The 22857-nt window shown below is 38.8% G+C and overlaps 1 protein-coding gene across 4 annotated transcripts in view; it reads right to left on the reverse strand.

Annotated features, from left to right (window-relative positions):
* The window catches only part of GUCY2F (guanylate cyclase 2F, retinal), a 120193-nt gene that overhangs the window by 23612 nt on the left and 73724 nt on the right, over positions 1-22857 (reverse strand). For all 4 annotated transcript variants that reach the window (XM_066357156.1, XM_066357155.1, XM_066357153.1 and 1 more), the window contains 5 exons: positions 21776-21939; positions 20731-20923; positions 16161-16335; positions 11970-12068; positions 8794-8888 (listed from right to left, as the gene is read on the reverse strand). In XM_066357156.1, the coding sequence (XP_066213253.1) occupies positions 8794-8888; positions 11970-12068; positions 16161-16335; positions 20731-20923; positions 21776-21939 (726 nt within the window). The remainder of the gene's footprint in view (positions 1-8793; positions 8889-11969; positions 12069-16160; positions 16336-20730; positions 20924-21775; positions 21940-22857) is intronic.

Consider the following 22857-nt stretch of genomic DNA (forward strand, 5'->3'; position numbering starts at 1 on the left):
ATTCAACAAGAGGATACAGAAGTCCCTAGATTATGAATGAGATAGTTTCTGAAGGTTTGTTCTTAAGTTGAATTTGTATGTAAATTGCAACAGGTACATTTACCTATTAAATGTAACTTAGATGTTTGTCTTAACATAGTATTTATTTTTACTCTTCTGTGCATATAAATGCTTAAACATTTTTAAATACAACCTAAAAGAATCTTGGATGATGCAGAACATGATGGACTAGTTGAAGAGAAGGGGACTGTTGTTAGAGTCAGGGTTTGATTCTGCTGCTGGAGTCAGTTTCTTGAAATAGGCATTAAGGGAGGTTTGTACAGAGCTTTTCTTTTTCTCATCATAAATGGCCCTGTGGCATCTCAGGCCTTCAGTAACTGTACAGTAAAATGTGATGCACCTCTCTGTGTCAGGATCTTGCTCTTTTAACTTCGCCATTTTGGCTTCAATGAGATGAAAAGCATCAGCTAATTTTTTTGTAGAAAACTTTTTTAGTTTTGAATTTTCTAGGTTCCTGTATTATTCCCTAAATACTATCATCTACTATAGTTCCACAGGGTCATCATTGGTAATTTCTTTGCCATGGGAGTCAAGTAACTCTACAATATCATTTTCACTGATATCCACTGCAGTTGATTACCAATAGCCCTTATGGTTCTCTGTTCATAAGTACAAACTGTATAAAAGTCAGATACTTGTAACTCAGGAACTTACTGTTTAATCTTTAAAAATATTTATGCACCCAACTTCAGAGCACTTAAATATGTAAAGCAAATCTTGATGGACATGAAGGGAGAGATTGACAGAAATACAGTCATAATAGGGGATTTCCACACCCAATTGACATTAATATAAAGATCTTCCAAACACCAAAGTTAACAAGAAAATGGCAGCCTTAAATTACATACTAGATCAGATGGATTTAATTGATATCTTCAGAGCATGTCACCCCAAACCAGCAGAATATACATTTTTTTCAGGTACACATGGTACATTTCCTAGGATATGTAACATGGCCCTGGCCGGTTGGCTCAGGGGTAGAGCGTTGGCCTGGTGTGCGGGGGACCTGGGTTTGATTCCCGGCCAGGGCACATAGGAGAAGCGCCCATTTGCTTCTCCACCCCCACCCCCTCCTTCCTCTCTGTCTCTCTCTTCCCCTCCCGCAGCCAAGGCTCCATTGGAGCAAAGATGGCCCCGGCGCTGGGGATGGCTCCTTGGCCTCTGCCCCAGGCGCTAGAGTGGCTCTGGTCGCAGCAGAGCGACACCTGGAGGGGCAGAGCATCGCCCCCTGGTGGGAAGAGCGTCGCCCTCTGGTGGGGGTGCCGGGTGGATCCCGGTCGGGCGCATGCGGGAGTCTGTCTGACTGTCTCTCCCCGTTTCCAGCTTCAGAAAAATACAAAAAAAAAAAAAAAAAAAAAAAAAAAGAAGGATATGTAACATGTTAGGACACAAAACAAGTCTCTGTTGGGGACTGAAAAAAACCAGGGTATTTTGCAGTTTGGATATCTAGGGGACAGAGGTGGTGGGCCCAACCCCCCACCTCACCTGCCTAATTAAGTTAACAAAGGACTGTGCTTCAGTACTCGACCTGCCCACCTATGTTCCTGGAAGAGACTAGAAGCATGTTTCTTCTTGGTGTAAAGTTAGATTCACTAGTATGGTGGGAGTTGTCTTTGAGTTGCCTTGGAAACTTAATTGACTTGCTAATGGCCCATGTTGCCAAGGAATAAAGACGGATGTCTTTCTGGGGGCAACCATGTTGCCAGGCCATGGCATCCTCTTGAACCCATCCTGTATGTATATATCTTTAAGTATCTGTCTATCTTTAATTCAATTTTGTACCGTTTCCTGCTCAAGACCCTGGAATATACTTGTCATGGCTGGCCTGCAGCAAGTTTCAATGAATTTAATATTGAAATCATATGAAGCATCTCCTCTGAACACAATAGTATGAAACTAGAAATCAACCATAAGAAGAAAAAAAAAACCTGAAAGACACACAAAGACATGGAGAATAAATAACATATTACTGAACAATGAATGGGTTAACAATGAGATCAAGGGAAAAAGTCAAAAGATACTTTGAAACAAATAGAAATGAGAACTCAACAACCTCAAATCTATGGGACATAGCAAAAGCAGTCCTCAGGGAAATTCATAGCATTACAAGCTCACTTCAAGAAACAAGAAAATCTCAGATAAATAATCTAACTTTACACTTAAACTACAAAAAGAAAAACAGAGTGCAATGTGAGTAGAAGAAAGGAAATAATAAAAATCAGAGCAGAAGTAAAAGAAATAGAGTCTAAAGAAATAATACAAAACATCAGTGAAACCAAGAGCTGGTTCTTTGAGAAGATAAGCAAATTGAATATACCTTTAACCAGACTTATCAAGAAAAAAAGAGAGAGGATCCAAATTAATGACATCAGAAATGAAAAGGAAGTAACAATCAATTCCACAAAAATACAAAGAATTTTAAGAAAATATTACAAACTATATGCCAACAAATTGGACAACCTGGATGAAATGGATAAATTTTTATAAACATATAATCTTACAAAACTAAATCAAGAAGAATAAAAAGAATCTGAATAACCAGGATACAACTAATGAAATTGAAGCAGTTAAAAAAAAAATCTCAGCATACAAAAGTCCTGGACCAGTACTTCACAGGGATTTTACCAAACATTCAAAAAGAACTAACACTATCCTCAAAATCTCCCAAAAATTTCAAGAGGAATGATGACTCCCAAGCTCATTTTATTAGGACAGCATTATCCTAACTACAAAACCAGATAAAGATACTTCAAAGAAGGAGAAGTATAGGCCAATATTCCTAACGAACATAGATACTAAAAGCCTCAACAAAGTATTAGCAAGCCAGATATAGTAATACACTAAAAAAGTCATACACCATGATGAATTGGGTTTTATTCTGGGGATGCAAAATTGGTACAATATCCATGAATCAATAAATGTAATACACCACATAAACAAAATGAAGTTTGAGGATCACATGATCATATCAATAGATGCCAAAAAAAAAACAACACTTGATAACATTCAGCACCAATTTATGATAAAAACTCTTAGCATAGTGGGAATAGAGAGAACATACTTCAATATAATAAAGGCCATATATAGCCACAGCCAACATCATACTCAATGGGATAAAACTAAAAGCATTTCCCTTAAGATCAGGAACAAAACAAGGATGTCTTCTTTCACCATTCTTATTCAAAATAGTACTGGAAGTTCTAGCCACAGTAATCATAAAAGAAGAAAATTTTTTAAAATATTAAAAAGGAAGAAGTACAACTATTATTCTTTGCTTCAAAAAGTATAAAATACCTAGGAAAAAATGGTAAAAAACCTGTACTTAGAAAATTATAATAGACTGAAGAGAAAAACTGAAGACACAAATGAGCAGAAGCATATACCATGTTCCACTTGAAAAAATTAACATCATTAAACTGTCCATACTACTCAAAGTAATCTGTAGATTCAATGCAATTCTCACGAAGATACCAATGGTGTATTTCTAGAACTAGAAGAAATATTCCAAAACTTTATATGGAACCACATATGGCCTATATAGCCACTGAAATCTTGAGAAAGAAAAATAAATTTGGAAGTATCATGCTACCTGATACCAAACTATACTACAAGCTCATAGTTTGTCAAACAACATGGTCCCAATATCAAAACGGACATTACAGATCAATGAAACAAAATAGAGAGCCCCAAAATAAGCTCATACCTTTAGAGTTTATTAACATTTGGCAAAGGAGGCAAGAACATACAGTGGGGTAAAGATAATGTATTCAATAAATGATGTTGGGAAAACTGGACAGATAAATGTAAAAAAATGAAACTAGACCACCTTCTTACACCATACACAAGAATAAACTAGATTAATGACATACATGTTAAACTCAAAACCATAAAAATCCTAGGGAAAAACATAGGTGGTAAAATCTCATACATTTCTTATAGCAATATTTTTTTTTGATATATCTTTTCAGCCAAGGGCAACAAAATAAAAAATAAACAAATGAAACTACATCAAACTAAAAAGTTTTGTAAAGTAAAAGAAACCATCAACAAAGTGAAAAGACAACCCACTGAATGGGAAAACATACTTGCCAATGTATGGTATGGGGTTAATATCCAGAATTTATAAAGAACTAAAAAAACTCTCAGCACCCCTCCCCCCAAAAAAATTAAAAATGGGCAGAGGACCTGAATAGACACTTCTCCAAAGAGGGCAATACAGATGGCCAACAGACAAATGAAAAGGTATTCAACATTACTAATCATTAGGGAAATGCAAACTAAAACCACAATCAGATATCAGCTCACACTGGTCAGAATGGCTATCATCAATGTAGAAACAAACAACAAGTGTTTGTGAGGATGTGGAGAAAAAGAAACCCTTGCACACTGTTGGTAGAAATGCGGATTATGCAGCCACGGTTGAAAACAGTATGAAGTTACCTCAAAAAATTGAAATGGAACTGCCTTATAACCCAAGGCTTCCACTTCTGGGAATATATCTTTTACAAAAATTAAAAAAACAAAACAAAAAACCCAGAAACATTAACTTGAAATAATAAAGTACACCCTTATGTTCATTGTGTTCACTGCAGCATTATTTGCAATAGCCAAGATTTGGAAGCAACCCAATTGCCCATCAGTAGATGAGTGAATAAAAAAACTAGTCATATATTTATAAAATGTAATAGTACCTGGCTGAAAAAAATAGGAACTATTAATAAAAAAGGAAATATTAATGCAACAGCATTAAAAATATGATAAGTGAAATAAGTCAGTCAGAAAAAGACAAAGTCCTTATGATTTCACTTATATGAGGAATTTAATGAACAAAATAACAAACAAAAATAGAAACAGATTCATTGATACAGAGTACAGACTTACAGCTGTCAGAGGGTAGGGTGGTTAGGGGATTGGGTGAAAAAGGTGAAGAGATTAAGTAAACAACTACAAGAAAATAAAACAAAAACCCTCAGACACAGACAACAGTATGGTGATTATCAGAAGGAAAGGAGGGTGAGGGGAGGTAGAAAAGGTTAAAGGGGAATAGATGGTGATAGAGGGAGACTTAACTTGGGCTGGTGAACACAAATACAGTATACAGATGATGTATTATAGAACTGTGCACCTGAAACCTATATAATTGTATTAACCAATGTCACCTCAATAAATTTAATTTAAAAAAATAGTTTTCAGAGGAGCTCCAGGGGCTCTCTGAGGTTTTGGAGACCATCCAGGGGAATTCTTAGAATCCTAGCTCTCTGAAGGGAGGGGGGGTACAAGTATGCAACAACTAAAGTCTAAAGCAAATTATTTTACTCAAAATCAATCTCTAAGCAGTCCTAGAGACACACACCCCAAAATAATATCATCTTACTTTGGTCTGACATTTTTAAGAAACATTGGCATCTCCTGTCGTTAATCCTCACTAAACCATTGAAAAGTAGGTTTATTATTAACTTCATTCTGCAAATGAGTTCACTAAGGTTCATAGAGATTAAATGTCTTGTAATAAGCAGGCATAGCTAGCACTTGAACCTCATTCTACTATACTTCAAATTTAGGTTCTTTTTACTATGACTTTGCTATTTTTTATTGTGCTATAAATTGACATGCAATATTATATTAGTTTCAAGTGTACAAGATAATGATTCAACATTTGTATATATTGAGAAATGATCACCAAAATAAATCTAGTTAACATCTTAGATTCTAAATTTTATTGCTCTTGCCTCCACATTACATAATTTTCTAACACATTGGAGTCAAGGGGTGGGTCTAGAGGCCAAAAAGCAACTGTTGGAAACATTAAAGCTTGTGGTTAATGAGTTTCTTGATAATCACAGGTCAGAAGAAGGCTTTATGTGGAGAAATGAAAGCACAGAGAGGATGTAGTTACTGTTCAATGTCATACATTGAGTCATTGATGGGAAAAAAAATGCACACCAGATCTTCTGACCCTCAGAATTCAGTCAATACAACCTTGTAACTTCTTAGCTCAATTGTTGATGTGTGAATGTGTGTCTGTGTGTATGTGCACGTGATTGCATGCATTCATGTTTATGTGTACATGTTAGGAGTTGAGAGTTGGGGTGGAAAAAGTTGGGAGAAAAAGGAGAAATCACAAGTAAAACAGAACTACTGCTTGAGAATCAAATATTATTTAGCCCCAGAATTGAGAGACAAGGTCAGAAAGTGTCCACCTCTGACAAGGACAACATAAACTGGCTAAGAACAACCATTTGGGAAATTCTTTTCAGAATGCCACTCTATTTCAGAGGCCCTCATAAATACAACTAAGTGGTCAAGATATATACAAAGTCTTAGCATGGAACTTCAAACTTGTCAGGGAAACAGTAACTGACACAGGACTCATATAAGAAAAGAAGTACCGTAATAAGATGACTTATCACTAGGCCATTAAGAAAGAAATATTGGAAAAAGTAGAATTGGCCAGTTAAGCAGTGAAGATTTGTTACCAGCCTAGTACAAGGGGGCTGGAATAGGCAGTTGGACAGTTCCTCAGAGAGGCTGAGCTTCTAATGTCTACGTGGGTCCTCCCCTAAACTACCACAGCTTCCCCAGTTTTTGGTCTCTTTGTACCCAACACTCACCCAATTACTCAATTTTTCTATGTTCTTTTCTCTCACCCAATCCAATCTACATATTTGATTCCACTAAGCCTTAGGGGAAACAACTTAAAGTGTCATCACTCTAATGAATGAGATGGGTGGGGGAATATTATTAAATCAAAAGCTTGAACCCAAGAAAAGAGACTGGTGGAGGAATTTTAAACATCAGCCAGTTGAAAGGAGAGGACGTTTTTAGCCTTGAAATCACACCTGGCTGGCCATCAAATATGGTCCTTCTGACCTATGTACTAGAGCAATTCTTGCTTTACCCCACAAGGGGTAGAAATATTGATTTAGAATTTCTCAAGTGTGTTGGTGATATCATCTTATTGGGGATATATTGCATGATTCAAGGTACAAGGGATCCTCCAGCACCTACTATGTAATGTCCAATACCTGTCTTCTGGTAGAGAGGTGGGGGGCAATGAGATAAAAAGCATCTCCCTTTCTCCCCCTTCTTTTCTTTTGGTCTTACTTCCTATTATCTACCCTCTCCTCACTGACTCTTCTTTTTCCCTGGGGCCCCTCTATTTTTCTGTCTTAGCATATCCTTCTCAGTCTCTCTTCCTCAGGCCTCTGTGGCTCAATAACCAAGACCTGAGGTGGCCTTAGGCGTAATGTCTCCCTGTCTCTTCTTCTAGTTGCTGGATATAGAGCACATACCCAAATTCCCTGAGGTGGGAGAAACTGTGATGCTGCAAAGAATCCTTTTGAAGTAGTCTGGCTTCACAGTACCTGAAGATGTGATTGTTTCTGACTGGAATTTGGGAGTGGGGCAGTAAAAACTGTGGGGGTTGGGGCATAATTTTCCTTTTTAGTTTCAAAGTGCTGCCTCTTCAGCTATTCATCTTTTAAATGAGGAAATCTGTGCCTAGCAAAGCAGAGAGGAAGCACTTCAGGAAACCAAGCCATCTTTGTCTTTTTCTGATGAGAATATATAGAAGGATAACAAAAGCCTTGGGTGACTTGATTCACAGCCCAAGTAATATCACCATCCCCATCACCTCACTGAGTTTTCTGCAGAGGTGGGGAGGGAACGTCTGTCCCCTCACAAGTGACTCACCCCACCTGTTAGAAGATATTAAAGATCTATTGGAAGGAGAAAACTAGGACTAGCCTAAAAATAAATTGATCAGTTAGAATTAGGCCTTCTAAACGTTAACTTCTAAAGTACCTTTACATGTAAATTGCCACCATTTGAGGAAAACATACCAGTGACAGAAACAAATTGTGCATTATTCACTGCCTAGGTTTTGCTTTGCCCAAGAATAATCACTGAAGAAATAATTTTCATGCACAATGGTATCATAGAAAGAGTACTGAGTGGGAAGTCAGGTGTCCTCAGTTTGGGCTGATTCTTTTATCAATTGACTATGTGACCCTAATCAAATTACTTCACCTCTCTGAGCCTTGGTTCTTGACTTGTAAATGAAGTTAGATAATCATATCTCTAAAGTCTCTTAAAACTGGGGGAGCCAGGGGTTCTGGAGTCATCCAGAGGAAGATGAAAAAAAAATCCAGTGGAAATGACAACAAAAAAGAAAATTACTCTAACTCTGAATTCTAGATCAAGTGATAGTCTTAACAGAAAGAAAGGGTGGTACAAAATGTTTGTCTTTCATAGGAACTGACTTTATTCTTCCTGGCCCTTGGAGGAAGACATAACAGGGTAGTGGTAGAAATGAAAAGTCAGAAAGGGTGGCCAATGACTAAATAGAAAAGCCAAACTCATCAATATTGTAGCTGATGTAACAATGTCTGGCACTGTAAAGAGTAAACAAAATGGGAGTTTAAAAATGTAAACAATAGTGCAGCTTATTGGGAAGCCAGATTCTGGGCAATTATTTAAGAGAGAAAGATGCAACTCCATAGTCTGAAAAATGCAGGAGTTTTAACAATCTTTCTCACTGTAACCATATGTAAAAGGAGAGAGAGCCAAGGCAAAGGGAACAATAGTTTGGGAACTTCAAATGAGGCTGGAAATTCTGCCCAAATTATAGCCCTGAGTCTCAGACAACCAGGTAAACTCTTTCAGCAGACCATGACCTCTCCAGAAGCAGGTATGTCAGAGTGGATTGACTCACAAAACAAAATAACACTATACCTTGAGCTCTGTCCTTCCCCGAAGCTCTAGTTCATAGCCCTCACTCAGAGCCTGCAGAATTGTCACGGTGCTATGACTGACATGAATGCGGTAAGCTGTAAAAGAAAGAAAGGCCTGACTTTGGATCTTTTCATTTAAAATGAATGAGAAAATATTTAATGTAATAAATGCCCCCACTTCTAAATAAAATAGATCCTAAAAACAAAGTCCCTGAGAGAGAGCTTTAGTTAGGATTTCACAGGAGGGGGGAGTTCAGCCTTCCTCAACAGGCCCAAATAAGGCTGCAACACCTATCATCTTCTAGACACCACCTCAGATAAAAGGCCATGCAACAGAAAGGTGTTAATTCAACTCGAGGGCTGAGGTGAAGAAACCAGCAACCACTACTGTGCTCCCAGCTGAAATGTGACCTTGTCTGAGATGAGTGAGGTTTCAAGCAGCCTCTCATAGGCTGCTTCCAGGAATGAACTCCCAAGACTTACATATCCTACTTAAGAGACAAAAGAGTGACTTTTTCATATATATCCATACATCTACCTTTCAATATTGCTGTATAAAATTTTAAAAATCAATGAGAAACGACCCAAGACTTTTGTTAACATTTTGTGCTTACTGTACAACTATAGGTGTCCTTTGGGTGGATAGATCTAGCTGTATACACAAATGAATGTATTATTTCTAACTAAAAATCCCAATCTGGGGTAAGAGCCTTACATGAGAAACTATGACTAAAATTTTTGTAGGAAACTAAGTGTAATTCTTTTGTAAAGAAAAATCATTTGTTAACTGAAGCAGAATCCTTGACTTTCCTGAAAACTTTCATCCTATGAATTAAAACCTTGTTGAAGTTGAATCTTAAATAAAAGTCTAAGACTTATTTTCACACACTTTTGAGAAGGTAATTCTTTTAGAAGCTTAGGACAATCTAAATAGGAAAGCATGACTGGAAAAAATTGAAAAAGTTTCTGCTATGTTTTACTCACAATGACTTCCCCTGTTTTGACATAATATTGTTGGTGTCTTCCACACTAACCCATGAGCACCCAGAATATCTGCTCAAAAAAAGTTGTCCTATTTCTTAAAAGTCATATGATCATCTAGTGTGTCCCTAGCCAGCCCTAAGTGTGCCATTTCATTAGCATCTGATTTTTAGGAAGCCTTTCAGTAGAGTAATTTTACTTCGTGGGGAACACACAGCTCAAAAGAGAAAGAGATACCTCACTCATACCACTATCTAGTTGTGTGGCAAGGATGATCACTCCAGGTTTGTGTCACTAGTCACTTCCATTCCAGAATCAATGTATACAACTGGGCACAAAGAAGGTATAAATAAAATTCATTTTTTAAATAAACCTGTGGCATGACCCAGTCTAATATCCCAAATGAGGTTAGAGGCTAACTCATTACAGATATTCAATCAGGTATAGTTTTATGTCATATTTCAGACACAGTTATTAACTTCCAGAAAAGGACACTAACCATCTCCTTTAGTACAGACCGTATGTGTATACTTCTTTGTATACCTCCTAATGATTTCCATGCCTAGTCAGTGCTTAATAAACACCTGTTGTGTTATGATTCATTCCATTTTCTTCTTCCTAGCTCAGTGGTCAGCAAACCGCGACTCATGAGCCACAGGCGGCTCTTTTGCCCCTTGAGTGTGGCTCTTCCACAAAATACCATGTGCGGGCACTACCTCAGTAAGGAATGTACCTTCCTATATAGTCTAAGTTAAAAAAATTTGGCTCTCAAAAGAAATTTCAATCGTTGTACTGTTGGTATTTGGCTCTGTTGACTAATGAGTTTGCCGACCACTGTCCTAGCTGATCACTGGACAAGGTACTGCCTAAATCTGAAAATTCTATTTCTGTTCTCAGCTCTACATATGCAATGTGAAATGTGCAGAGTTTCCTTGGTGCAGAACAGAATATGACTAGCTTTCTACAAGCTTACATCACTCCAGGGTACTGTGCCAAATCTGCATTGCGGTTCCATGATCAGTTTCATTCAATCTTGAGCTACACTTCAAAAGCAAAGTCATATGCTTACAGCAGTTCCTGGATCACTATGTCCATGACCTCGGCCGTGTCTGCAGAGTTCGAGGAATTTCCCAGATGTCAGAAAATTTATCTTAACAACAGCTAAATTCCATGCTGCCTCCTTAATCAGAGCTGCATAGGCTAGATTGACTAAGACTAGACCCACTGTGTAAGCCTTTTTCTGCACATGAGTGATGAGAAATGGGGTCAGACAGGGTACCACCCACAGTGATTTAGGCCACCATATCATCAAAAACTAGTTTTTGTATATTGCTGAAATTTGGGAAGAGCTGTCTTGCCTGGTAATTGCCCGAGCCAGGCTGCCGAGGGCCTAGGTGGTTTTTTAAATATAAAAAACATAAAAACTATATATAAAATATATGTTCTTCCTATCCTAGCATGAACAAAATTCTTTGCTCAACTAGGATATAGGTAAAGGCATGTTGTGATTCTGACATTGCTTCAGTAGCAGCAGTACATAACCAAGAGAGTTGCTGGTAACAGACAAATGGTTTGTACAGTTTTCTTCCCAAAGAAGTGGTAAGGGAGTGGTATTGTTGATACTGTGAATGTTTGGATAGAAGCTAGGTTAAATTGAAATTAATTATTTCAGAATCACAAGCTCCTTAGGTTAAGGGATTATTGCTAGCTAAATTTGAGGAACATATTTGATGAAGCTAGAACTCCTGGGGTCCTAATTTATTCAAAAAGAGGACTAGAGGACCAAACAGCAGCTGGCTCCACAAACTAGCTGAAAAACTAAAAATGTTGGTTCCTTAGCTAATTATTTTTAACATGACTCTCTTAAACCCACCAGGTTGGTCGTTTTTTTCCTTTACCCAAATGATTTTGTTTACTTGCTCTGATCATACACTGGCTGTTTCAGTGTTACTTAGCTATGGCGTCATTTCTAGAACAAGAAAGTTACATGTCCAATCCAACATCACCACCTACTGGTTTGCCATTCAAGATCAAGAAAAATGTGTTAAATCTCCTTAATCTTCTCAAATTATCTTTTATTTTTCTTTAAAACATCAAAATATCAAGTACCCTGGTCCCTTTCCCCTCTCTTCAAGAAGGATTTCTTTCTCAAAAGTAAGAGGTTACCATCCCATCCATCTTGCTAAAGGTACTTACGTAACCCTGTTGATTCCATCCGAGAAGCTGTGTTCACAGTGTCTCCAAACAAACAGTATCTGGGCATGGTGAGGCCCACTACTCCAGCAACAACTGGACCTATAGCGTAGCAAGCAGTTGGAATTACAGTCAACAGGTATGCAACCAATGTTAACAGAGGGGCATTGCCAAGGGAAGGAATGTAGCTGCATTAAAAAAAATCAAGTTGCCACATAATAGCTCTGGGAATCTGAAGGAATTTTATAATGAGTAATGAACATTTTGCCTTATAAGAAGCAAGTTTATAATGATGCAGACATGACTACCCTTCTGATTTAGAACTTTGTTCCAAGCAACAGTTATCCACAAGATACTTAAATCTGTCAACAGGGACAAATAAGCATCAAACCCAAATCAGAAAAGCCTGGGCAAGATCTCAGGATCCAAACTTGTCTGTTGTTAGGGACAATAAATGTGACACTTTTTTTGTACCTTAGGATTGGAAGGAAGAATGCTTTAGGGCTATATGACTCTCAAACTGTGTCTATCAAGAGAAGTATTGCTAAGACAGTTTTAAAATCTGAAAAGAAGTAGAGTTGACTTTTAATCATAAGTATTAAGGGCATGGAAGAGCAGTATATATAAATAATCAAGAATAGTTTCTATTTGCTCTTAGAATGTTTTTGTTCTTACATTTTAATATGGCCATATTGTGTTCACAGAATGGACATTACTTGCAAAAACTTCAGCAACCATACTGAAAACCTAATGCAGGAGTATGTAAGATGTTCTCTACCTCCATCTTTCTGATTTCTACTCTAATTTCTATATTAAAATTGCTCAGCATTATCTTTTTGCTGTCTCCTGAGTTAAAGAAAGTAATTAGAGTTTTTGTTTTAAAAAGTTCTTTTTGAACTTTAATTTTTAAGAATAAAAATAAGAATTAAAAAGCCTATGTTTCTTATTTTAATTCATTTCTCACCCATTCAGAAGCACTCATTCACTGAGCACTGATCTAGGCGCCTAAGAAAGTTTTTTTTTTTTTTTTTAATGTAACACATAGTCTTGGTTTGCCAGGAGATTATAGTCTGAAGAAGAGAGACTACCAAACAGGAAGCAGTTAATTAACAACCCAAAATAATGTATGGTTGAAGCAAGATAAATGTTACAGGCAAAACTGCTACAGTAATTTAGAGGGAAGGTAGTACAACCTGATTCAGTCAAGAAGGGTCTAACGGAGAAGGTAGATTTTGAACTGGCTATTGATGAGCGGGTAAGATTTGAACAGGAGAAAATGGATATGAATCTAAGATTTGTAGGTGGGATTGAGCATGGCATTTTGGGAAGCTTATAGATAAAGCACTCTGTGTTGTTCAGGTGGCTAGGGAGAAACTGCAGAAAAGGTTAGATATTGGGCTGTACAGTTTATAAGACCTTGAACCACTAGATAATTTTGAGCAGGATTATATGATGAGAATTATTTTTCTTTTTTTTTTTCTCAGTTCAGTATACAGCATGCATTGAAAGGGGAGAAAGTATAACCAGGAAGAATTGTTAGGTGGCTGTTGCAGTAATCCAATCACAGTATTGTGAGTGCTTGAAAGGAGGTGATGGTGTTGGGGGGCACAAGGTTGATAAAAGAGAGAAATTGTGAAAGGAAAACCAATAGACTTGTTGGCTGTCTGACTGACAACCAAAAGGAAATTGGCATGGATTTAGGAATTTATTCTGGTTTGTGGGAAAAGATGACTTGAAGCTTTAGATATGTTGAATTCAAAGTAATGGTGAATTATTCAAAAAGTGATGTGCTAAGGGGGCTTGGGCATGTAAAACTGGAGTACAAATGAAAGATAAGAGCTTTTCTGTAAAGGAAAAATACTGAACAATTACAATGTGTAAGTATTCAGGATACAAACATAAGTAAGATATAGCTCTGGCCATCCAGGAGCATACAGTGTAATGAAAAGACAAACAAACATATATTATGCTGATGACTATGAGAAGGATAGATAGAAAGAAATAAGAGTGGAAACAAAAAGATGCTGGTGACCTAGCCTTGAGTAGTGAGAGTTAAGAAGATGAAAAACATATTCAAGAAATATTTAAAAGGTAAAATACCCAAGATTTAATAGTTGGTTGAATGGTTAAGGTCAGGGTGAAGGAGGAGTCAAGGAGAATGACTCCCAAGACTAACTGGAATAATAAGGTCAGTGATGAAACCACAAATTGAAGTAGAAAATGAAAGCAGAAAAGAAGAGAGCACTGGCCCGGCAGCTCAGTTTGTTAGAGCGCATCTCAATACACCCAGGTTGTGGGTTTGATGACCAATAAGGACACATACAAGCCTCAGCCAAAGAATGCATAAATAAGTGGAACAAGTTAGGCCCTGGCCAGTTGGCTCAGCGGTAGAGCATTGGCCTGGTGTGCAGGGGACCCGGGTTCGATTCCCGGCCAGGGCACATAGGAGAAGCGCCCATTTGCTTCTCTACCCCCACTCCTTCCTCTCTATCTCTCTCTTCCCCTCCTGCAGCCAAGCCTCCATTGGAGCAAAGATGGCCCGGGTGCTAGGGATGGCTCCTTGGCCTCTGCCCCAGGCGCTAGAGTGGCTCTGGTCGCGGCAGAGCGATGCCCTGGAGGGGCAGAGCATCGCCCCCTGGTGGGCAGAGCATCACCCCTGGTGGGCGTGCTGGGTGGATCCTGGTCAGGCGCATGCGGGAGTCTGTCTGACTGTCACTCCCCGTTTCCAGCTTCAGAAAAATACAAAAAAAATAAAATAAATAAGTGGAACAAGTTAATGTCTCTCTCTATCTTTCTTATCCTTCCTCTTTCTAAAATCAATTTTAAAAAACCAGAAAGAGGAAGAAGTTCATGTAGGAAGGAAATAATTCTGTTTTGGATGCATTAAATCTGAGTGGAACATTTGGGTGGAAATGTGAGCAGCAAGTTTGATATACAAGTCTAAACTTAAGAAAGAAGATATGCTGAAGCTTCAAGTTGGAAGTCATTAACACACTAATGGTAGTTAAATGATAGACATGAATGAGATCATCCAGAAGAGAATATATGGAGAGAGAAACAGTGGGTGAAGGACAGAACCCTGAACAGGTTGAGGGGAACACAGGGGTGGGGGGATGTACTCAGTGGGACACCTGAATCTATGTAAACACAAAAAATTAAAATTAAAAAAAATCTTAAATTGAAAAAAAATCAAAGGAACAGATAGAGACAGAATAGATTATGAAATAATGGTAGAAAATGAAATCCAGGTTGGAGTGGGTTGAGAATGAATTAGAGGTTAGAATTTGCAGAGAACAAGAAGACCATAATTCAGAGCTTTGCAGAAAATGTGGGAGCAGCCACAGTTAGAGAGCAGGACTTGGTAAAAGGGACAGGAAATGAAATGAAATGAAGAAGAATCATTCCACAAGTGAGGAGCATGTTAGAAAAGTTAATTGAGGAAAGTTTTAGGAAGGATTGTCAAGAATATCAAATGCTGCAGATAGTGCAGACTCGGACTAAGTAAAAGTGGTCAGTGCTGAAGCTAGATTACAAAGAGGCTAAGGAGGGAGTGGATACTAAAGAAATGGCATCGTGAGTATCAACCACCCTCTTAAGAAATTTGATAGAAAAGGAATTAAAAGGATGGGGGAGAAAAGGAGCCTAGAAGTGTAAAGCAACAACGAAGAGGAGGTGAGTAGAGAGGGGAGCAACAAGGGTAACTAGGCGATATATGTGCAACATCATGTGAGATACCTGTTAAGGTACCTGTGAATTTGTGAAGGTGGATGGAAGGGATACAATGAAGGGGAGATCCTGAAGATATTCAAGCAAGTGAGGAGACATGTGGAAGACAAATACTTCAGGAGTTGAGATTTTTAATAATTAAGTGAATTATCCTAAATAGAACATATGCATGTCAATCTAGTATAATATATTCAAACATGGAAATTCACTCTCTCTCCCTACCTCACTCTCTAAAATCAATAAAATAAACATTAAAAAAAAGAAAGTTTGACTGAAAGGGTTTGGTACCTTTAACAAGGACTGCTGCTCACTGGGAAGAGAGTAAACTTGAATGGGCTTAAAGAAATTATGCAGCCCTAGATAATACAGCTGCAAGTAGTCAGGCAAGAGATGCCCTCTTCCTCCTTTTCTAGTTTTCCCTGGAGGAGAAGGGAAATGTCATCTCTTGCTTTAGCTGGTTGTTCTTACCTGAGTGTAGACCTATTCGAATCCGAACTGGCACCTCTGGCATGTGCCTCATCTTGAAGGTCCCCACCGAACTCAAGATATCTAGGGACATGTTTGCAATCTCAGCTGCATGCCTGCTGCCATTCCTCTTTGGGAGGCCTGAGGCCACCATGTAAGCATCTCCAATGGTTTCTACCTGGAAAACATGGAGGATGGGGATAAAATTACCAAGCATATAACTCGTGTGTGTGTGTGTGTGCACTTGTGTGTGTGCACGAGCATGTGTGTGTGACAGGTTAAGGGTTATTATGGGAGCCAGATGTCCTTTTTGTAAAATGAGGAAGACAAGTAGGCTGTCAGTGATTCATAGGCCTGGCTGCACATTAGAATCACTTAAAGAACTTTCTTAAAAAAATACTAATATCTAGGTCCCACACCCATAAATTCTGAAATACGTGCAACTACTTTGCAGGTCCTTGGCTGTCTCTCGAGAATTATTAGCCCCCAAACAATTCCTGGGGAAAGAAAGGGAATTTTTCTGAGATTGTCTATGGGTGTCCATGGGGAAGCACCCTAGGAATTAGTGCATGTGATGCTCCCTCACCTTAGATGATTTCAAGAAAAGGAGCTAGAACAGCCTTAGAGCAAGTATAGGAAAAGGGAAAGAAGGAAGGTGGAAGTGTTCATTAATTCTGCATTGCCTTGCTAATATGATAAAGTCAGTTTTGCAGTCCCATTAGGTATGAGAACATTTTTGTTTTTGTTTTTGTTTTACCACCAGCTACCTCCTCCTTTTCTACTGCTTACCACTTAAAGAGCAACACTACTAAGCCTCAATTGCTTTGCAGAGGCAGTTAGAGCTGGACATCTGTAAATAGGCAAATCTGTGTTCCTCATTTTCCCCACAAAAGTGTACTCACTCTTTTAGGTAACTAATAAGTCAGAACTTTTCAACTAAATTCAAAAGATAAAAAGATAAGCTGAAAGGACTTCCATGAAATCTGCCAGTCAGACTCTGCTAGTACAAGCATGGATCCAGATTAAATCCATGTTCTTGCCCTGGTGGGATAGCTCCATTGGTTATAGCATTGTCCTGATAAGGAAGGGTTGCAGGTTTGATTTCTGGTCAGGGCACATACAGAAATAGATCAATGTCTCTCTGCTCCCTCTAAAAATCAAATATACAAAAATTTTTTAAATACATGTTCTTCTAGAGAACAGTATTCATGAGTGCAATGGTTAAGAGCATAAACCTGTGAAGTCATCATGCTGTCTTGTTTAGAATCCAAGATGCACCATTTATGAACTGTGTGACCTTGAGCAAGTCACTTAACCATTCTGTGCTTTAGTATCCTTATCTGTAAAATAGGGATAATGACAGTACGTACCTCATAGAGTTTTCTCAGGACTAAAAATTTAATACATATCAAAGCACTTGAAACATGCCTGGTGGATGATAAATGCAAGCTCTGTCCTCTTTCTCATCATCACCATCATCACCATCACCATCACCATCATCATCATCACTGTCATCATCACCAAACTGTTAAGTCTTGAAATAAGCCTTAGGACTGTAGTTATGATTGAGTTCCAGAGAAAGTTTAGTAATCAGCAATAGAGCTCTCATCATGATTTCCTATATAGCCAATAACAGTGATCCTTTGCACTTATGGGACCTTATACCTCAGCATGCTTCCAGTCAGAGCCTCCTTATCTGGTGCACTTTGAGAAAAAGGATCCCTACCCTCAAAGAAGCATGACTGTCTACACAGAGGAAGGCAATGGGTACCTAGCAAACACTATATGGGAGGTAGAAACTCACTGACTGGTCATTTTCAGAGACTGGTGGTTGATACTTCAGCTTTGAGTCAGTCACATAGGCATCCCTAAGGATATGTATGGATGAGAAGATTAGGAGGGCAAGGACCATGGGAACTGCCTAGCCTTGGTATGAGACCGCTGTGGGGGAACTGTGGGCTGCATAAGGACAGAAAAAGGGAAGAGGATATATAGAAAAGGGTCTTGTTGAGATGAGGTGGTAACAGGAGAATTAAACTGAAAACAAATCACCCACTTCATAATTATGCAATAGCCTTTTCACTTCCATTTCAGATCATCAAGTACTAGAGGAAGTGATTCCAATTTTACAGGTTAAAAAAAAATGAAAATGAACAAGTTTGATGATTCACTGCTGATTCATTATTTTTGCTTTGTGCTGTGTTTATTTTAATAAACAGGACTAAAAAAATTAGATTCCATTGTTTTTTGGATTCACATAGCCCTATCCTAAAAACAGTTCACTAACTCCATACTGTAGCCATAAAGTAGCAAAATACCTGATGGTCTTATCCCCAAAACCCCCAACAATTGTCTGAACAGTATCAGCTGAGTTGATTAAACCAGTGACTCTGTTATTGCCCATGCTGAATCATCTTTGATTCAACTGAATTAGCCTTTGTTGATTTGTTTTTCTTTTCAGGCTACTTGAGTTCAACAAGTTGAGACAAGTAGTCTGATTCCATGGATTTTTCCTCCTTAGTGGTCTCCATGTGTGCTTCTTGATTAGTTTGCAGCTACTGCTGATTGACAGGTATGATGTCTATTTGTGAGCCCAATTTAGATGCTTGGCCTAGCCCTGAGGCTCTCTACCTGACCTGAAAGGGCCCTGTCTAATACGAGATAAACACAGTGTCCTGTGTGTGATTTAAGAGTTGGGATATTTCAGACTTCTGTGAAGGATCCAATGAATGGAGCTACTCATTCTCTAGCTCTGCCTTGGTTCCTGTAACAGAGAAGCTGCCTAAAGTTTGGAATGCCTGGGGCATCTTTCTCAATCAATAAGACAAATACCCATGTTGCAAACAACATGGAAACATCCTTGCACAGCTATGAAAATTTTAGCAAGTTTCTGCCTCGAGACAAGTTAACACATAAAATCAAGAGTAAGGAAGCATTACACCAAAATGAGTAGATGAAGTGATTTGTTCTCGACACATCTTCTGCAAACTTTGATAGGAAGAGTAGAAATTGACAAGGTAGAGGGGAGGGGAAATGTGGGATCAGGGGATTGCAATCTCTTAATCAACAACTTCCCAGACCTCAGACCAATAGGTGGGCTTCTGGTTGCCCTATAGCAGGGGTCGGGAACCTTTTTGGCTGAGAGAGCCACATATTTTAAAATGTAATGCCATGAGAGCCATACAACGACCCGTGTACTTTACACATTATCCAATAAAAATTTGGTGTTGTCACGGAGGACAGCTGTGATTGGCTCCAGCCACCTGCAACCATGAACATGAGCGGTAGAAAATGAATGGATTGTAATACATGAGAATGTTTTATATTTTTAGCATTATTTTTTTATTAAAGATTTGTCTTCGAGCCAGATGCAGCATCAAAAAAGCCACATCTGGCTCGTGAGCCATAAGTTCCTGACACCTGCCCTATAGTAACCCCTAAGAGCCTCAGGTCTAATAGCTCTTTGACATGAGCAATGCTAGAATTCTCTCCTGTATGAAAAAAAAAAAATGAAACCTAAAGGGGAAACCAAATTTTAACAGCATGTATTTTTACACAAACTTTACCAAGATGAACTCTGTAGCAGTCATGAATTACAGGCAAAATGCCAATATTTCTGTATCCCCTTCAGTACTTAGGTTCACTGCTTACATTGTGGATAGTCAACCACTGAAGTGCAATAACATTATTGGACCCAACCTCTTCTTAGTCCCAATCCTAGAAAATAGCTCAAAAGAAATTTGACCAGAAATCTCTTGCTGGGTTGAGACTATTGTTTTGTAATATGTGCCATTATATGCCTTCTATCTGGCTTTAATTCCAATTAGGATACTGTAGGAAAAACAGCTGTGTTAGACTTGCTCACTTGTACTTTGCATGATTAGTGCATGAGCACATGGCAGAGTCAGGTGTATATAGCATAGGTAAATCTGTGGGAGTTTTCCTTCAGGGCAGATCGTTTCCTCACCACTGTGAGGGGCTCTTCTGCTGTTTGTTGGCCTGCTGCCATGAGAAGCGGTTCTCCCCTGCCTATTCGTTCCTCCACCATTGTGAGAATCTAATAAATGGAAATGGGCCAACACTTTCTGGTTCCCCGTCCCTCTACCATTTGCCTGAATCCAATTTGAACCTGCCTAGCCTCGGCCACTGGCATTATAGATACCAATGGAAGTTTTAAAATATACTGTTAAATTTTAATTCCTAAATAATGATATCTCATAAAACTGCATTCTACAATTTTTTTTTCTAAGTGAAAAGAGGGGTAGATAGAGACACAGACGATTGCATGTGCCCTGACTGGGACGCACCCAGCAACCCCCACCTGGGGCCCACACTCCAATCAATCAAGCCACTGGCTGCAAGAGGGGAAGAGAGAGAAGAGGGAGAGGGAGGGGTGGAGAAGCAGACGATCACTTTTCATGTGTGTGCTGACCGGGGATCAAACCCAGGACATACACACACAGGGCCAACGCTGTATCCGCCCATGGCCACATCCTTCAAATTTGAAGCATATGTAGATGAGCCTGATATAAAAAATTTTCCCTGGAATAAATTTCTGTGCTAATTAGCTTACCTTGTAAACATCATGACTGCCAATGATGGCATCAAAGAGTGTGTACAGGTCATTGAGAAGATCCACCACTTCAATGGGCTCACTCATGGCTGAGATGGTGGTAAAGCCCACAATATCACTGAAGTACAAGGTGACCAAGTCAAAACCCTCAGGTTCAACTGTGCAGCCCTTTTTGAGGGATTCAGCAACAGATCTGAAAAGCAAACACAGCTTTTCTCAAAGGACACAGGTCTCCCTCTATGCCACACACATCTTCTAGAGTACAATTTCTCCAAAAATCACTGTAAAGTAAATGATGAGGAAGAAAGTGTCATCTGGATAAAAACATTAATTTGTTCATACATATACACACACACACACATATATATACACAAATATATATATATACACAAATATATATATATACATAATGTGTGTGTGTGTGTGTATATATATATAATATGTGCTTATAACATGCCAGGCACTGTGCTAGGTGCTTGAATACAGCACTGAACAGACAACCCTGGTCTGTGCCTTTGTGGAGCTTTTTTTTTTTCAGCTCTCAATACTTTTTCCTCAGCACCCCATATCCTTCGGGAATGTTCTCAGTTGGTTACCTTTGCAAGAGACTAGTTTCCCCAATTAGCACCTAGAAGATCATGTTACAAAGAATAAGGTGCCATGGAAAATTTGGGAATTGTAGTAACAGATAAAGCTTTCAACTAAGGGATGAAAAACAACTCTATTACTTTCCTCTAGGAGTTCATAGAACTGTTTCTTTTTAATTGGTCAACTACCAGGCAAAGTCATGTCATGACACATAGAAAAACCGAAGCCCCAAAAACTTAAATGACCAGCATGATCCACAGGTAGTGGAAAATTAAGAAGTAAGCTCTGCTCCCTTGATTTCCAATTTTTCTTTGATTTGAAGGTGTGACTTAAACCTTCTGGGAGTAGAGAAGGTGCAGGACAAAAAAAGAGAGCAATTAGTTGATGGGTATTTTTTTCAATTTTTAATAGAACACACTGTTACAAGGATTCACACTCCTCAGGTGTTCATACATACGGTGGTAGCATCTGTGTTAGGAGAGTTTCTGTTTTCTGTTTTTCAATTTCCAGCTCTTCAGTCCGCTCCCGGATCAAATCTTCCAAGTTGCTAGAATATTGCTCCAACATCCGAAGCATAGAATCAATGATATTGGTCTTCTTCCCTTTATTGAAAGTTTTAAACTGGAAGTAAAACAGAAAGAGGAACCAAGGAATTCTTACTCCCCAAACTCAGTGACAATGGGGCAAAAATCCTTATCAAAACTCCCTTCCTTTAAAATGCCAGAGAAGGATAGGTAAACCTGGGTAAAAATAGCAAAAGTCACCTCCCACCCTCATTGTCATCCTGGCAAACTCACAGGGCTCTTTTTCTTTGAGTCTTTTCCCCCCTACCCTTCTGTTTCTATGAAGTCTGAGCAAAGGTATTATGAGAAGAATCCTTCAGTTCTGGGATACAAGCACATGAATAGAAGCCACTTCAAAGGCAACAGGATTTGTTCTTGAGCCCAGACCAGTTGTAAGTGGTATAAGGGGAAAGAGAGCAGGTGATGCTGTTTCACCTTTCTAGATCATCAACTTAATAAATCATCCTTATCTTCTAATGCTGCTGTGTTGTCAGTTTTGGGGCAGTGGAAGGTTTCTTGACCTCTTAAATATGAACCAAGATCTACATGGTCAGATCTACTCCTGTTTCTTCCCATGGGGTCCAGGGATAATGGTTTTCCCTATCACCTGTCCTTCATGTTAGTCAGAGTAATGTAAAAATTTGACTGGTCTTGCCCTGTTCTATGTCCTGATCCTTTAGAAGTGGCTGTATGCCATAGATTTTCAATATGCCTTCCTGGGACCCTTTCCATCTACAGAGGTGGGGAGCTTGGCAGAGCATTGGAATCATGAAAGGGAAGCTAGCCCCTCTTTGCTGATGTATTCAGCATGCACAAAGCTGTGTTCACAACAAAAAGACTGATGGCAGTTTTTCTAGGAAGACATCTAGGAATCTGTCCCAATGAAACCTCTTATATGGCTGGGCCACATATCTGCCACTTAGCACTGAATACCCCAAGACTAACACTAGACGTCTTCTTCTGAGCCTGGTTCATA

This window comes from Saccopteryx leptura, chromosome X (genome assembly GCF_036850995.1).
Source record: "Saccopteryx leptura isolate mSacLep1 chromosome X, mSacLep1_pri_phased_curated, whole genome shotgun sequence".
Taxonomy (NCBI): domain Eukaryota; kingdom Metazoa; phylum Chordata; class Mammalia; order Chiroptera; family Emballonuridae; genus Saccopteryx; species Saccopteryx leptura.